Raw genomic sequence first — 17,777 nt, forward strand, 5'->3', positions numbered from 1 at the left:
AAAACTCTTCATCGTGTTAGAACAGAATAATCCTTTAATTGTCCCACAAGGTGAAATTTGGCTGCAACAGCAGCACAAAAAAGTAAAAAGTGTTATTTAAAGTGCTCAAAATAAAACGATTAAAATCCGCTTTTTCTTTAACAAAAACAATTTCCACAGACACTAAAGAGTGACGCGCAGTGACGTCACAGATATTTAAAGCTACTGCATTTAACAGGACAGTTTAATTTCATCTCTCCACAAACTTTGCTGCCTTCATTAATCAAGTTAGGGAGAAAATATTAGATATCGTGAAATATCTAATATTGCATTACTAATATTAAGCTTTCCTAACAACACTCACCCCTCCAGTTTACAAACTTGCCATAAGCTTAGTTCCTTTTGTTAATGATGAGCCCACAGGTGTCTGGATCTTAAGTTTTGCAAATATAACATACATTATTAATCTGTTTTAATCTCTTTTGGGCTCACGAGGGATCATCTTAGATCTAAAATGAAACTTGATTTTTGCTTTATTTAAGAGTAAAAGGTCACCAGTTCCTCGCAACTTCTGTAGCCCCGTTTTTGCTCAGTTGACATCCACAGTCTGCTGTGATAAATAACACTCGTTATGGTCGTCATAAAATAAAACAAAGGGGAAAAAAAATACCAAGACAGAATAAAAAGGATATATGCACATTTTAATGTTTTATTTGTGCTGCCAAGAGCAGCAGCATTGTCATCAGTGCTCCTCTATTTTCACTAGCCTCTTTCTGCAAGCCTTGGCCACAGTGATGAGGATGATGAGGAAGAAGCCGAGAGTCCACACAGCTGCTACGGGCAGCACCACCGCCAACAGTACGCCTGAAACAAATGTGAAATTTAAAGAGAATAAAGGAACACGTTTCTCACTAGCAGAAACCTGCTGATGGTACAGGAGCAGCAGGCAGAGAGTAAAGATTAATACAGAAACAGGAGCTTACTGGACTGAGATCTGTCTGGTACTTCAATCCTGATGGGTCCATAGGTGAGGAGACCCTGATCGGGGTCTGCTCTCACTGCTTCTCTCTTACTGATCGAGTTACAATTCTGAAAAAGAATGACGCTTTACTGAGGAAAGTCAAAGATGATGAGACGGTAAAAATGATGCACTTCATCTTGTCCACACACTCCTAAATCACTCTCAATGATAATAGCAGCTCACAGGAATGCAGGACTCGTGGTCGTCCAGTTCACACAGCTGCACGGTGCAGTGCAGGTAGAGGTCATGGGGATCTGCTGTGAAGCGAAACATGTCGAAGCTGTAGCGGACGGTGGAGTTCTGCCCATTACGTCCAGACTGTCCCTCGGTTATATTAAGGAAGGAAACCGTTTGGTCCTTCACACACCTGTGATGAGAGAAGCCACTGGATGTGAGGAGTTCATAGTTCATGTGCCAAAAACAACAAAAAGAGAAGTTCTGACCCATTCTGCAGCAGAAAGTGAACAGATCCCTCTGTAGAGTTCGGCTGGGGATACTGTGTGGCCCAACACTCGTTTACTCGGAGCAGAAATAAATCTGCAGGCTCCATCATTGTAACCTCGACATACACCTGTGCAAAATACAAAACAATTCACTTTTAATTAATATTTGGTTCTTCAGAAGGCACTTAAACCAAGATGATTTTCTAAGAATAAATGTCAAAATTCCCAATCTTCTAATTTGATTCTTTGAGGGCAGAGAAAGGATTGACCTGCTAATCCCAGTGAGGTCATCTCTAATGGGAGTGCGTGCTCACAAAGTCAAAGCCACCATCAGTGTGTAGAACATTAGCTGGGACTAATTTCACTCCGAGCATAAACTCGGGTAAAAGTTTCGTCCCTTTAAACCTCATTTTCAGCATTTAGCCTGCACCACACAGAGCCTGAACGGTCAAACATGTGGTTCTCGAACTCTGTGCTGGGAACCAGTTGTGGACAACAGAGCCACAGCAGGTGAGGTGTGGATGACCATAAATATGGTTTTTGTCCAAAAGCCTTGAGCAACCTCTCATTTCTTGATATTTTGTTAGGAAAATAGGACAGATTTATTGAAAAGTGCAAACATAAATGGAAACATTTGAGGCAAAGAGAGAGTTTCTACATCGTCATTGTTCAACCAACCTTCTTCAAGGACATTCAGAGCGCTTCTTTGGATGTTGGCTGCCTTTTGTTCCATTGCTTCAGTAATGTTTAGATCTGGAGGCCAATCACCAACTAACCATGTATACTTTCACTGCCTTTGCAGCGTCTTTGGATTCGTGTTCATGTTGAAAAATGGCGCTGCTGCCAATCACAAGCTTTTCAAACGATATTGCAAATCTGATGGTACTTTTCATATCGCTAACAACTTTGACAAGATCATCAACACTACTGAAACCCAAACCATGACAGAGCCTCCGTGCTTTACAGATGACTTTAGACATCCTGGTGTGCTGCTCGCCTGACCTCGTCCGTAGATACTGATGATATTTGGATACATCACTCCACGACGCCTGTTGCTACCGTTCTCATGCACTTTGGCACACCTCAGCTTTTCCCTCCCTTGTAAATGCCTTCATGACAGCCGCTCTACCACTGAGACCATTTTTAAAGAGGCTTCAGTAAACAGTTCATGAATCACTCAGCTGAAGAGCCAGATGCTTCTCTCAGGTCTTCACTGGATATTTTTCCCCCCCATTTGTTAAGGACATGACTTTCATGTATTGTTCATCTGCTGCAGATATTTTTCTTTTAGCCCGGCCACCTCGCTGTGTCTCCCACTTCAGTACACACCACGCCAAGACGTGCAAACGTTCCAGTAAACAGCCCTTTGGGAATCACCTTGTTCGTGCAAAGATTTTATGACTGTCAAACGTAATTTTTCATAGAGCCGCCCCCCCGTCAGCAGCCTTAAACTCACAGAGGAGCTCAACACCTTCTTTGCTCAGTTTGAGGCGACCCCTGCACACCACCTACCCCCTTTACCAGGGCGTTGGTGTTGTGGGTCCAGGTGAGATGGAAGGAGACGTGGGTGCCCAGAAACCTGAAGGTGGAGACAGATTCCACCACTTATAATGGGACCTGTCTGTGCCTCCTGAAGTCCATTATGAGTTTTTTTGTTTTAAGGACGTTCAGCTTCAGGTTATTTTCTAAACACCAGCGGGACAGGTTCTCTACCTCCGCCCTGTACGCCGTCTCATCTGCATCAGAGGTGAGCCCAACCACGGATACATTTCCATGTTTGCCATTTATTCCTGTTTTCTACCATCTATATTGTATTCTGGCACCGTTGGTGTGGAGCACCCACAATTCTGTTGTACATGTACAATGACAGTAAAGGGCTATTCAGCATATATCAGCATTGTAACCTGTGCATAATCACATTGCTCTTGGGCAGGTTCTGTCCAAGATAACAGATCAGCATTTACAAAACCACCACCCAACAGTCTTGGAAAATGGCACCACCATTCCAGCTGGCATCATGAGTCAGACCGTGGTCAGGAGGGCAACAGTGCTCAGCATCTGTAGTTCTCTGTATCAAACAGACTGATTTTAGCACTAAAGCCTTCTACTTGTTGCCATCAGATATGAACAAAATCCTATTAATCGATTACAGGCCCCAGGTGAAGTTGAAACCTGCTTCAAAGAACCAAAAATCCAGCCTTGTGTCAAAGCATCCGTCTCATCTGTGACTGGTTAAAATCTTAACCCACCTTGTCTCGGAGTTCAATGGTTGGAGAGCTCGTGTAAGGTTTAGTGTAAGTGTGGTCTGTGTACAGCATCATCCGTATCTTGGCTTCAAGTTCCTCTACTCGCATCACCGTCTCGCTGGACAGAAACAGAAGAAAGCCAAGAAAGACGGGTCGTTTGGTGGCTCTGAATACTCAGTGGATAGAAAGTCATTCACTCATTGCAAAGATTTCAGCAGGCGGGTTTCAGAGGTCCATCAGTTGAACAGAACAGACTTATTACAATGCTCACAAAGGCAGCTTAAATAAAATGTGAAGTACCATGAATGGAAAATATTGGTATATTTTTTCCCCTCACCTGGAGATTGGTGAAACTGAAAAAGGCAGACTGACTCTTCTGATGAATGGATACACGCACGTGAAATCCATCCTGATAACTGGATCTCTAACAATGTTTCCAGTAACCCGAGGGTCTGACCTCACACTCAGGGAAAACCAGATGTGAGTTAAATTTTTCTGTAAGAGGACAATAGAAGAAAGAAAACATTGAGATGCTCATTTTCTTCTACGCTGACATAGACATTAAATGGATTGTGCTCGAGCTGCACCTCAAACGGCAGACCTCCACAGGTCACGTATTTGTGTTTGGAAACCCTGAACACATAGTACGGGACGCCGTCGATATGCTCTCTCTTAGCGCCACAAGATTTGTTTGGCAAGTGAAGGGACTCCAGTGGCACGCCGTGATACTCGAAGAAAGCTTCTGCTGCTCTGATTGCTACGTGGTCTTTACCACACATAACCTTGAGGTGTGCATCTGTAAGAAGCAAACGTCAGTGAGTCTCTAAAATAAACACACACGTGTGGTATTAAAGGAAATTGCTCACAGTTGTTGAATGACATCTATCTGAGAAGCCTGTCGCACACACAAAAGTTAGCCATGGAGTCCCACAAGGTTCTGTGCTAGGACCAATACTTTTCACATTATACAACCTTCCATTAGACAATATTAGAAAACACTGCATACACAAGATGACATATCAGATCAGCTGTCTAAAAGGCCCGGATGAACTGCAATTTTTATTCCATCGTTTTCATTTTACTTCTCATCATTTTTAAAGCTCTAGTTTTTATTGCAGTTAGTTTAAATGTCTTCTTACACCAAGCTTTAGTTAACTGTAATAACCAGGGTTATATCCCACCTCTTGAAGCACGTGAGATAACAGTCAGCCCTGTCATTGTTTGCTAGTTACAAATATTACTATACCTCAAGTTTCTAGCAGAAAATTAGGAAAAAGTTCTTCCACATCAAACCATAATTAGACTGAAGATTTCTTAGGGGCCAGTACGCAGTACCCTAAAACACTAAGTAAAAATGAGCACACCTTCAGAAGATTAGATTACTCAATTAACATCAGGCTTTGCTGAATGAGACGGCAAGAAACTTCGCAGATACTGAATTTGCTAAATAAGAAAACAAGCCTCTGATCAGGAAAAGCACCGTTAAAAATGCTGTCAGGAAAAGAAGCATCTACACCAGTCAGGAGAAAGCTGTGAGTGGGTTGTTGCATATCAGCATTTTAAAGTAGAAGAACCAGGGAGGGGGGATCCAAGTTTGTGGCAGTAACAGATGGAGAAGCAGAAAACAGAAGAACCGTGGTGGTGGAAATGTTTAAATCTGGGCTCGTTTTGGCTACTCATAAGTTATTCGTTCTTCAGAGACACACTCTACCCTCTGGTTAGCTCGTTTGTGGACAAGGATTCATACTACAGCAGTAGGATAATGAGCCCAAACACACCTGTGTGTGAAATTGGACTGTCATGGGCTGCCCTCCCCCCAAAAATAAAAAACACTAGACATTTATGTTGGAAGGAGACATGGAAGCCCCACATCACAAGGAAGTGGGTGTAAGATGACTTGCAGAACAGTGTCAGTGCAGTTAAATGCATGCTGTCACAAACCAAATGCATGATTGGAAAACTCATTTTTCACAATGACAAGCTTTTAAATAATATTCTAAGAGATATTAGCACCGGCATCAATCTGAGAAGTCTTTATGCTGATCTTAGACAAATACACATTTTTGTACTTGTAATGATTTAATCACCAATTCAAATGCCCTAAACAGAATCAGCCCAACTCAGCATAATCCTGGGGTGCATTCAGTTTCTCTTTGACAAAACTGATAATGACATGCATTAAAATAAAAGTAAGAAAAGACACGAGAGCCTACTTCGGTCACACTTGTCGGCATAAAAGCCGACAGCACATTTGCAGCTCCTCTGGTCTTTAGACAGGACGCATCTTGTGGTGTCAGTGCAATGCTCCACACGGCAGATTCCTTAGAAAGGACACAGTAAACGAACTTGATAAATCTCCACGCTGAAACACATCTCACAGTTTTTTTTTAATCTTCTTACCCTCAACCCTGTCCAACGCGAACCCGAGGAAAAGCAGCAGAGCCACGGGAAGCTATTTTAAAGGAAGGATATTTCCGCTTTTACTCTTTTTTATCCATCTTTCTTTTCTTTTTTTCTTTTTTTTTTTTTTACACTAGAAGACAATAAAGATTTGAATGTTTTGCCCGGGCCTACCTTCAAGCCCGTTAAGCTCATTGCAGTAACGATATGTGGGTATATGCAGGATACGCTGGAGTTATTGTAATATTTGCAGTCAAACGAGACGTTCTTCTCCGCTCTGTCGTTACTTCACCTGCCGGTCTCCAATCAGGCACACCTGCTGTGTTTTCCCGTGGAGGGTTTTGGAGCTTTAACCCCGCTGTTTGAACCCGGAGAATTAATTCGGCTAAATATGTCATGTTTAAAATATCAAATAAAATAAAAGTTTGGTGCCATTTCTGAGCACTCGAGCAGCCACACCACGTCGATCTGCTGCGTTTTATTGATTAACATAAATAATATTCTGATAATTAATTATATTTACTTTTTATAGTTCACGGTTTCCCTTAAAAGAACGGGAACGAAAATAAAAAGAGGTAAAACAACACAAACATCTTTTTTTTTTTTTTTTTTAAATTCCTTTCGTGGATGTGCTGATAAATTGTTTTATATATCAAGAGGTTTCCAGCAGAGGTCGCTATTGCCACCTCAAAATACTTCCGTGCTTTGTCATCTCCATCACCGTTTACAGTATGAATAAAAGCGCCGCAGCACTCACGTGACTTAAAGCTCGGCTCTCCACTAAACTACAAACTTTGAGCCAGATGCATCTGGACACTGGAAAATCACTAAAACCACTTTGATTCCATATTTGGGCCACTGTGGGTACAGGAGGTTTTAGTGTCAGCAGGTCAAAACAGTGTGGGCCTCCTGCACGATGGGCCCGTGGTTGGAAATATCTGTGTCTCCAGGGAAGCCAAAGTGGGTCAGTGCATTTCCTTCTGTTCCAACTCGTCACACCCCGTGGCTGGGTCCATACTCTCAGGCATCACTGGCCAGGCCTCTCTTCTCTGCTGCAGAGGCACGAACAGGACCGAGGAACAGGTTCTTTGTCTCTGGTTGTTCAGAGCTGTAGAATTCATTTTATTATTCCAATCTTCAGTTTTGCTAAGTTGAGTAGATGCTACATGAAAATGTTACAATCCTCTGAGGAAAAATCAGCTGAAATCCAGCAAAGAGCAGAGGCTAAAGATTTTTAGATTACTGATAAATAATGGCTCCGCACATGTCACATTTTGGTTTAAGATGAAATACTGTTGGAGTACAAAGATGTCCTCTTTTTACACTGTTGGTAATTATCTTTAGATTTACAACGTAGGCATGTGTTCTCTTGTCTTTGCAAGCACTTCTGTGGCGAGGAAAACTAAAATAAACTGCTTCAACGAAACCTTAACATTTGAAATGATCTTTTCTGTGTTTTGATGCCCATTTCCCGCGCTAGCTGTAATAGGTAATACAATTTACTGAGATTTTGTGGTCATGTTCTCACTGTGTTTTTTTTTGGCTATAATCTCAGTCAAAGAGAACAGAAAACATATGGTATATTCTTTATTAATGGACCAAAGAGGGAAGCTTATGCTTTACAGCTTAAAGCGTTGAGTTTATATAAGATTTCATCAAACAGATGTACACCTGATATCAGAGTAAATTTGACTAAAGTAACTGAAAAAGAAAAAATGATCTCGGCAGATTTAACTGACACGTTCATAATTTTTCCTTTTTAAAGTACACAAATGATCATTGTAGGACTGAAGACTGAGTTATCCCAGCTCTGCTTCGTTTGGCTGACGAACCTCAGCAGTACGCAGAGGGTCCTCGTCTCGTCGGAAGCGGTGCAGGGCCACCCTGGTGTTGTGAAATAGCCGGATTATAAGAGGTGTGTGTCATCGGCCTGATTCACAACACCAGCTGCGGCACACACACCTGAGAGGCAGATCTTCGGGTGATGGAGCTCTTAAAACACGAGCATTTTCCTGAGACAGACTGCACCGCCCAATAAAAACGTCAATTTAGAATTGGTGCCGAGCTGAGATCGAGTCATAAACACTCAAACATGATACCATCCAAGTCTTCTTTCTGTGTCATGCTAGGACTGAGGACAAAACCGCTCTAACGACGACGTAAGCAGAAAAACATAAGGAATGCAAAGGTGAGACAAAAAGACGCTCGAGCACAACAGCGTGGACCTCCTTTACCGTTCAGCTCAGCTGTGTTTGTGACCACGAATGATCCCGACTTGTCTGCACAGTTATGTGGAGCAGCAGAGACAGAATGAGCCTCCATCTGTGTTCTCTCAGGCCAGACTGAAGGACACAGAGTGTGGGCCACAAACTTAGCAGAGGAGATGGAGGGCCAGTTTTTCTAGCAAACCTCAAGCGACGTCTGGCTGTGCTGCTGAATGTTTGACAGGGCGTTCCAGGAGGTGCTTGCAATGGTCTCAGTTCAGGTAGATTACAAAGGCAGCAGTGGTTGATATGCTGCTCTAAATGCATGTCCGGGCGATTACGGTGCGCATAGCACAAAATCGTGGTGACAGAAGCCCTAAAAAAACGATTTGAAGGAACTTTACATACAAACGTATCACAAAGTTAAACAACGTCCACATTTTTGGTTAAAAACTAGTTTGTTTTTTACTAATAAAATATTTTAAGACGACCTCCTTTCCTTTGAAAATACGCACAAGGCACGAACACCACGAGGACGCACTCGCCCTGCAGCATGCGGTAAAATATGTCTCCTTTTGTTCCACTGATTTCCCCTCTGATAGAGACAGAAATATCCCCCCAAGTCCGATAGCTGAGCTCTAGCCAACCAACCATCTGCCAGGGGACAGGACGTGTCACAGATAGCGCTCCACAGCCTGTGGAAACGGCACGGCTATGGCCTGCGACACTCGGGACTGCGTAAGGCTGAGAGGAACGGGCTCGTTTTGTTTCCCAGGGAGACGATTCAATTAGATTTCACCTTATTTATTCCCCCAGGAGGGACATCGGGCATTTCGAGTTTGTTGGGTTAAAAAAAAAAAAGCGTATGCAGCTTCTTTAGACGAGTTCACTCTCAGGATGTAGTCTCCAGTTTTTCCTTTGTGCAAGTTAATATAGGTGCGTGATGACTAATGTGCTCCAGCGTGCATGTAATGGCTCCCATATAAAACTGAAAACTTGTATTAAACACATATTATAACATTTTCACAACTTTGACAGTAGCACTGAAATAAAATGAAGCAAAACGAGGAAAAAAAGGAAGAAAATGTAACGGAACATAAAATGTTTCAAAACAAAAAAGACGAATGAAAAGCAAACTTTTTATTCCAAATCATCACAGATACAAATATGAAACAAGACAATGGAAATAACAAAAACAACAGACTGACGGGATTTCACATGAGCGAAAAAACCAACGTATCTCTTAACATGATGACGAACGCGTGTGAATGAGCCGGTCTTCAAAAGCCCAGAGGTTTCTGGTCATCGTGCGTGTGTGTGTGTGTGTGAGAGAGAGAGAGTCTCAGTTCATCAGTAACTCCATCTGCACCAGTCTCGCGTTGGTGTCCCCGGCCATGTTATAGGGAATCATGCCAGCGAAGGTGATCAAGGCTCTGGCCTGACCGCGTAGTTGCTGTTCAGAGAAGAGATGGCGCGTTAACATAACGCATCAGTGAGACAGAATATTTATTTAACAACAAGCAAGCTGGGCATAGACGGGCTCTCTTTGCACCAGCCGGCTCCACACAACCTAAAATCCTTCTGCTGTAGTCAGCAACCTTCTGGGTCATCCAGGCTTTCTATGTCTGATGTAAGTAGAAGTGAAAAGGTAGAATCCACAGGAGCGACAGAGACATGCTGACAAGGGACGAACGAGAAATTCTGCCAAAAATGTTATCTTACATGTAAGTGAATATATTCAGTTTACCACTAAATGTACACCTATTAGCTCAGATATTTAAACTAAAGGGATCTTTATATAAAAATATAATGCGTTATGTTCAGATCTACCTATAAACACACGTCTTTAGTGCTGTGCTTATTTCCTCACCGTGTCTCTGTCCTCCATGGTCCTCTGTGGTCGTCCTGGTGTGCCGGCTGGTGCCCCCTTCAGGCGTTTGTACTGTGTGTAGAGGATGTTCATGGTGGCCAACAGCACCTCAGACAGGTTGTGACGCACCTGGAGGAACAAAACGACGTTTAAATAAAGAGAAAGCAGAGAAGTGCAGTCCATATAAAGACTGAGCATCGGTTTTGCGTCTGGTGTCCAGAACAGAGTCGACACCTCATCACTGAAGTTCCTGAAAGCCGCCACTCTCTCCTCCACGCTGTCCTGACTGAGCGGAAGAAGCTTTAAGCGCTCCATCACCTGACAGAGAGACAGAGATCGCGTTAGTGTGACGAAGCTGTGTGCGTCTCCCTTCATGTCTGTCTTTGTTCATTTAACCTCTGGGTTCATTTTCAGAGCTGCACTCACATCATAAGCTCTGTCGACGTGCCCCGCGTGGTACTCGTCGAAGAACGTCATCAGGTCTAAGAGCAGGTAGAAGGTACTGTCGACCGACTTATCTCCTGCTACGCCCTGAGAGCGATACCTGCAGAGGGAAAATAAAAGGTTACGGAGGTGCATGGTAGATTATGACCAGCGCATGGCGTGTCCATGTGCTTACCTTTCGGCGATGGCTACGGCAGTGTTTTTTAGCCTCTCCTTGTTGGACTGAGGCGCGCTGACCTGGGCGATGACCGGACTCAGGAGCCGATTCATCAGCTCCAGCACCTTATCTGGGTTCTACGCAGAGACACATGTAAAGTGAAAGAATCCCAAAGCGACAGCTCTGCAGAGATACTGCGCAGCGCACGGTCTGCTCACCTTGGCCAGCTCGTAGAGTTTGACCGCCTCCTCAAACAAACCTTTGTTCTCGGCCTCCAGAGCCACTCTACTGATGATAGCTCTGGTGTCCCCAGCAAACTTATCTATGACTCCGGGCTAGACAGGAGAGGAGACTGGCGTGAGGCTGAGGGCGGTGCAGTTCTGACAGTAATAATGTGCATTCTGTTATATTGTGTTACTAAAACATAAAACAAAACCCGTCCTTAAAGTCTGACTGTCCATCAAAATAAGTCGATGCATATTTTTAAGTAAGCAGTTATAAAGAACGGCCCTCGATCGGACAGCATGAAGCTGCACGTCTAATGACGCGCCGTGACGCATTTAACATCGTCAGTCGTGAGTGGGACGATCCTGACAGCAGAACCGAGCGTTGCTAAACGGGGCGTGTTGAGACGTGGGACATGTGCCAAAGGAAGACTTCTGAACCCCCCCACACACAAAGAGTGACAGGGAAGACAAATTCAAAACAAGATGAGGAAGACATGGGTAGACAGTAGGTGAGGGAGGCACGGTCAGGTTATAGAAATAACCATCGACGAGATGAGACTGAGCGATAAAGAGATCGACCACATGTCCATCGTCCTACCTTCCTACTGCCGTCCTTCTCCAATCGCCCCAAAAGCATGTCGAACTAAAAAACGGACAAAGTAAAAATCACCACATGACAATAAATAAATGAATCCAACATCCTCAAATTTTACATATAAACTTGTTTTCCAGGTGAGAGATCTGTAATTAAAACCAGAGAGAGCAACACATTGTTCTGAATCTAAAATTCACTCCATGCTCCTCACATTTGTTCTTTTTTTATTACAAACATTTGTCAAACATTGCTTTAACATATACCTATTTTTCATATTCTTTAAGTGTTTTTTAAACAGATGAGCTCTGTTTTAGAGCCACTCCCTATTTAACAGGGACGACACTGGGAATCATGCAGGAAGCACAGTGAACCAGCTCTGCTCTGATCGTCTAAAGAAACCAAGATGTTAAACATCAGCTCATCTGTCACCAGTGCAAACCTATTCAGTCATTCTGTATTAACTGTGCTAACGTTTGATCGCAGAGAAAACGGGACGCCCACCTCTCGACTCTCAATAACAAGTTCACTGACACAGCGCATGAACATGTTCTCGCCCTGGTTGTCTTTTTCATTGCTGCAAAAAAGAAAACATGAAACATGAATTTAAACTTAGAGCTATACAATGATCATCATCCTTTATCACGTGTGTAGTGCAGGGCGAGAAAATGTGTTACCGCAGGAAGTAGAAATACTGCAGCGCTTCACGTGGATCCGTGGACTCAAACTTGCGAGTGTAGAGCATGAGCAGGCGGATAAAATTCAGCCGACGCACCATGGGAGGGTCACCGGGCTCCTGGCTCACTGCGGAGAGGATGTGATCAGTGAGATCGACAGGAAATAAAATATGCATGTGCATTACCCTACAAAATAAAGGTGATACTCACGTAGCTGAGCGCTTTGACCAGTGGACTTCAGCAGCAGCCGTAGCTCATACAGGACCAACGCCACGTGCACGGCGTGACTCCTGAGTCGCTCGACCCGAAACAAGAAAGCCACCGCCGCCTCAAACTGAGCTGTCAGGAACAACACCTGGAAATACAGGAAGGGCTGCTGGCTCGCAGAAAAATGGGACTCTCCTGCAGAGAAAAGGCGGGATAAAGATGGAACGTGGGAAAATCAAGTGTCTGTGACCAAAACCTGCAAATGAGTTCAGCAGGAAACAGGTCGCACTGCTCACACGGGTTTATTATCCACATGGATGCAGTTTGCACACAGGACGCTGCCAAGAGCCCCGAAGAGCACGAGTTTTATTTTCATAGGAAAGAAAACGACCACGATAAACGACACGCAAGTCTCGCTTCAAGTCGTGATTTTGTAAACGATAATAACACAATACCATAAATAATATGCACAATCTTAAAATACTCTCAGTCTTACTGTTTACTTTAAGCACAAATGAGCGTTTCCAATCACTCTGCTGAGATGGATGGAAGTCACCTGTGTGGGTGTTAACGCTGTGAGCTTCACAGAGGTGTGCACATGGCCACGTCCAGTTTTTTCCCTTTTTAAACATGGGAGGAGAAATTTAAAGACGTTTTTTTGAGTGCAGGTACTTAGTCATCAAGTTTACTTTTTAATTATAATTCCTAATCCTCTTGTTGGCTGAAAGTTTGAGGAGGAGAGCAGGGTGGACCATGTCAGCCATTTTACAGCCTTATCTCAGACTTCCAGCGTTTTAGTTCAAAACGGGAGAGCGAGAGAGAGAGGAGGAGAGAGAGGGGGGAGATGAAGGGAATAAAAAGGACAAAGGGGAGAGATAGGAGTGTGGGTGTGAGAGGGGGGAGAGGGGGGAGAGTGCTGCAGCCGGGCGCGCAAACAAGAAAAGAGAAAGAAGAAATGCACTGCAAAGAATGTGAAAGAGGACAAAAATCAGTGGGAGGAAGGAGGGATGACGACGGGGATAATAGAGGACAGGGATGCAGGAAAACAGACGAGCCCGGCACCGGCAGTGTGTGAGAGAAATGAAGATGGGTTTTGGGCTTCGCGTCCTGCTGTGAAGCAAGATGGAGGACAACGAGGAACGCTGTGCCAGACGACAGAGGGAGGCGAGTGGCAGAGAGAGAGAAAACAGAACGAGGCTTCGGGCTGTGCTTCCCACCGAGCAGCGAGGGCGGGAGAGGGAAAATGGGAGATGGACAGAGAGAGAGCTCCGAGTCTTATCTGAACAGTGCAGGATCAGCCTGGAGAAGGCAACACCCAAGGGAGAAAGCTGTGCTTTTGTCCATCTGTGGGAGGGAAGGCCTCCTCGTGCCCTCGCACTTGTGTCCCGGACATGCGGGTGTTTAAGTGGGAAGTCTTACTTTAAATCGATTTTGGATGAAGAATCAAAGCCTGTCCGATGGCGCCTGTTTACACGCATGAGGCAGCTGACCTACAGCTCTCTCTTTAAGGCTCCTCTCAGCTTTCTGGTATACAACTACATGTGCAACACCACGAATGCCCCAAAATGTGCCCCGAGTCTCTTGCTGTAATATTAATTCTGGTGAGACATAAACACGACCCAGTTTGTTTCGGGGACTCTTAACGGCGTTTGACCCATTTTCATTTCTCCCTGCTTTAAGCTGAGGAGCTTTGCTGACGGTGTTTGATAAGGCCTGTGGAGATGGGGTGGTAGGTGTTGGTTAATTTGATGCAGGTAGCTGTCGCGCTTCCAAAGCAGGAAAGTCTCCCGGCATGATCATAAGCACAAAGATGAATGACTGCTGCTATTTCCACATTTAGCAGGTTACAGAAAAGAAATCAATTCACAAACAGACTCGTGAACTTTTGTTCCTGCATACTATGACAAAGCTCTGAGTCACACTTGGCTCGTTGTCCATGGCAACAGCTGCTGAGGCTTATGGGGAGGGTAGTATTTAGAGCTGTTGATACAGCAAAGAGAAGGAAGAATATTCATGTCCAGGAAAATAGTTGAAATATTCATAGAGCGTTTAGTTACACAGGAAAATGAATCAGTTCTCTTTAACAATCACTGATGTTACTGAAGGAAACTTTAGAGGGAAATTTGTATCTTCTTTGCTGCTCCTCAGATATTTAGCATGGGGCAACAGGATTTAATATCTATATGATGTTTTAAAAATTGACATAATCTGACATAAGAACACAACGAGATGCTGGCAACAATAATCACCCGATGAAGGAAATCCTGAAGCGTTCCATGTAAAACACTTTCTGCCATGTTGTGATTCGTCACCAGCACACACACATTACAGGTTGTGCACCTCGACTCTTTAGGTTATTTTGTTGTTGCATTGAGTGCACAGAGGTGCTCACACCATCGCTAATATATCTGTTTGAACATTTTAACGGCTTAAACCAAACCAGCACTAAAGGAAATTCGTTTTGATGTACTTATGGGAAAAAGGGTTTAACTGACTCAAGTTTAATGTAAGATTTTGTTTCTCAGACGACTCGCTCCTTACGAGGGACTGATCGTCCGTATGCATGCCGTCACCCTGCGCTCTACGTGTCCCCACAAACATGGATGCAGTCTCATAACAATCCCCAGCATGAGAGGCAAAGAGCAAACAGTAACCCAAATAAAATCTGCATCCTGCGAGGTGCAAACAGCTCGGCTGTACAAGCCTGTGCTTGTTCCTCTGTGCTACGGGGAAAGAGATAATGGAAGAAGAGGAAGGTGGAGAGGCAATGTGATGCACCGCAATTCTCAGGAAACTAAAGTTAATATATTTGTAGTTATTTCGAGAGCTGAAGGAGAATTTCAGTCCCCTACCATAGTCTTCCAGCAGCTGTTTCTGTAGCTGTGGCAGGGTGAGTCTGTCCTGAGGAGAGCTGCTGCCGTCATCATCGAAACACACCTGGTTCAGCTGCGGGGACACAACGCGACGCACATTACGTAAAAGAGCAGCACAGCCCAGAGATATCAAACTGGGACGATGATCTCTAACCGACCAGGATCTGGAAATTGTGCCTTTAACCCAAAAACAGCAAACCAAGGGAACGGTACCTTAAGCCAGAGGTAGTCCTCAGTCTTGTCTGCTATCTCTCCGTGGTTGTCATTGATGTCACATTTCCCAATCATGCAGTAGACAGCTCTCTTGTATGGATCGGCACAGTTTCTCAGCACTCTGCGGTAGTGCAAGCGAAGCTTGTTCTCTGAAGTCGGGGAAAGTCTAAAGAGGAAAAACAGATAAAACGGGAAGCGCGATAAGACTGGTTTGACCTTCAGGACTTCTCTGTGTGCAGAGGATGAGAATAAGCCGAGAGGAGCTCACCGTCTGTCAGGACTGTTCATGTATTCCTGAAACCAGGTCTTGAAATCTCCCAGCTGATGTTGCATTCTGTTCACCACCTGCATGGCTGCATTCAGGTCGCCACAGCGCAGGCAGTAGTAGATCACAGCCCACACTGGGTGGCCTTCTATCTCACCGTCCTATTGTGCAAATTGAACAGAGTGGTCGTATTTTCTATTTATTTATTTTTTAGCCACGGCTAAATTCTTCAGATGGTCGGAGCTTTGGACTGCATCAAGGGCAAGATCCAAACCTCACAGGCAGATGTGACCCGTCAGCCACACAGACTCATCAAGAATCAGTGAAGCAACTGTGGGAAATTAAACCGTCTGCACCTATCAGTCGCTGGCTTTTAGACCACAGGTGTGCATGACCAACTACATGAATGCCAAAGAAAAGATAAACTCTTAAATATAAATGACATTTCTGATCAGCCCATCAGATTATTCTGATTAGGTACTCATGCACCAAGTCTGGGTCACCCTGCACAGACAGTATTACTGCCAGAGTTAGGAAAGCAAATGAGTGGTAAAGATTATTCAGGTAACAACTGGAGTGGAAATAATAAAAATGCAATCCAATGCAATTTTGATAAAGCGACGAGGCCTGTAGGAAAGTTATACAAAGCTACGTGTTGCAGGCTTTCTTTATTAGCCAGTGTATACAGTGTGGTACCTGCATGCCAGGCAGAGGCCCTGGTAGCTTGATGTTAAGGAAGCTGCGGACTAGCTGGTATGTTCCAGGCACCCCTCCTAGTTGGGCCTGATGGAGGTTCCCAAAGACGGTCACCATGGTGTAGTTTTTATAACTGGGAAAGATGGAATTCATATTTATGGGTAATTCTGGCTTAATTTCAGAGTACTGTATATCCAGTGCACACAAACAAACAGGACCGGCTACCTGTTCTCAAGGAAAGCAAGTGCCTGGCGTACAAAGGCCATTTGCATTTCAACACTCGTGCGACTCTTCAGAGTGTCTTTGGCTGGAACCAACAACACGTCTGTCATCTGCTTCACCATCAGCCACAACTCTGATACGTTCTGGAGGAAAGAGAAAGAAAGAAAGGTGCATTCATACCGAGTAATCTGTTACATCTGACAGTAACAAGTAACTTCAGGCTGATACATCAGTGAGAGATCAGCGTTCCTACCTTGTCGTCCAGGCTTTCTGCTACTGAAGCACATAAATCTCCCAGATTAGGCTGAATGTGCCCGTTCACTATCTTCTCATTGAAAATGTAGATCTGACGGAGAAAAAAACGGAGGTAGGTCCACAAACTGTTAAATGTTCATTTTATAAGGAAATGTCAAAACTTTCATATATAAATTTAGCCTCCAGTTAAAAATGAACTGTTTTTTTTTTTTTTTTACGACCATCGAGTGAAATGGTTCACAATAAAAAACAGCACGAAAAGTATCAAAATGTTCATGAGGTCGTCAAAGAGGATCACGAAAATCAGACAAACGACGCCACACGCAATGTGTCGACACATGGTCGAAGTAATAAAATGTGCTCTGTGGTGCAGCGAGTGGAAGCGACAGAAGGTCAGCCTGGATGATGCTGGGTGGAGCGCTGGGGCGGGGACACGCGCCCCCTCTGCAGAACAATTAATCCATATGTTTGATCTGCAGCTTCCAGGCTTTGCTGTAACCCCGTTTCAACCAAACGATCGGGCTGACAGCTTTACAGACCACACACGTCTTTAACAAAACACAGCTAGAGATGATGATGATGATTATTATTATTACTGTTATTATTATGCCCAAGGTCTGCGACGCGGTTTGCTTTGTCGGGTATTAAAACACATACATACATTCTGTTGATGTCCTTCTTTTCCCCTTCATTAGATCCCAGTATGTAAACAATACACACATTTATTCTTCTTCTATGCAGCTACATATTTATTATATAAGAAAAAGCAATTAATAACAGGCATTA

General features: G+C 44.0%; 2 protein-coding genes across 5 annotated transcripts in view; both read right to left on the reverse strand.

Annotated features, from left to right (window-relative positions):
• Positions 1-661: 661 nt before the first annotated feature.
• On the reverse strand, positions 662-6,538 carry zpd (zona pellucida glycoprotein d). 2 transcript variants are annotated; one of them, XM_005471161.4, is made up of 10 exons: positions 6,264-6,535; positions 6,090-6,141; positions 5,903-6,010; positions 4,277-4,485; positions 4,027-4,184; positions 3,693-3,807; positions 1,444-1,571; positions 1,184-1,367; positions 963-1,068; positions 662-843 (listed from the first exon to the last, which is right to left on the reverse strand). In XM_005471161.4, exons 1-10 carry the CDS (start codon positions 6,282-6,284, stop codon positions 722-724), a joined length of 1,203 nt encoding a protein of 400 aa, XP_005471218.1. In that variant the 5' UTR covers positions 6,285-6,535; the 3' UTR covers positions 662-721. The 2 variants fall into 2 exon arrangements, with proteins under 2 accessions (XP_005471218.1, XP_003447138.1); XM_003447090.5 differs by lacking the exons at positions 5,903-6,010; positions 6,090-6,141 and having other exon boundaries at positions 6,264-6,538.
• A 1,125-nt stretch (positions 6,539-7,663) lies between these two features.
• Positions 7,664-17,777, reverse strand: part of nup93 (nucleoporin 93) — a 31,899-nt gene continuing 21,785 nt past the window's right edge. For all 3 annotated transcript variants that reach the window (XM_003447047.5, XM_005471162.4, XM_005471163.4), the window contains 16 exons: positions 16,990-17,082; positions 16,740-16,879; positions 16,515-16,647; positions 15,822-15,979; positions 15,554-15,719; positions 15,320-15,413; positions 12,471-12,662; positions 12,261-12,387; positions 12,088-12,160; positions 11,590-11,634; positions 10,983-11,099; positions 10,783-10,901; positions 10,590-10,707; positions 10,398-10,481; positions 10,164-10,292; positions 7,664-9,746 (listed from right to left, as the gene is read on the reverse strand). In XM_003447047.5, coding sequence (XP_003447095.1) covers positions 9,636-9,746; positions 10,164-10,292; positions 10,398-10,481; positions 10,590-10,707; positions 10,783-10,901; positions 10,983-11,099; positions 11,590-11,634; positions 12,088-12,160; positions 12,261-12,387; positions 12,471-12,662; positions 15,320-15,413; positions 15,554-15,719; positions 15,822-15,979; positions 16,515-16,647; positions 16,740-16,879; positions 16,990-17,082 — 1,899 coding nt within the window. In that variant the 3' untranslated portion in view covers positions 7,664-9,635. The remainder of the gene's footprint in view (positions 9,747-10,163; positions 10,293-10,397; positions 10,482-10,589; positions 10,708-10,782; positions 10,902-10,982; positions 11,100-11,589; positions 11,635-12,087; positions 12,161-12,260; positions 12,388-12,470; positions 12,663-15,319; positions 15,414-15,553; positions 15,720-15,821; positions 15,980-16,514; positions 16,648-16,739; positions 16,880-16,989; positions 17,083-17,777) is intronic.

This window comes from Oreochromis niloticus, linkage group LG7 (assembly GCF_001858045.2).
Source record: "Oreochromis niloticus isolate F11D_XX linkage group LG7, O_niloticus_UMD_NMBU, whole genome shotgun sequence".
NCBI lineage: Eukaryota > Metazoa > Chordata > Actinopteri > Cichliformes > Cichlidae > Oreochromis > Oreochromis niloticus.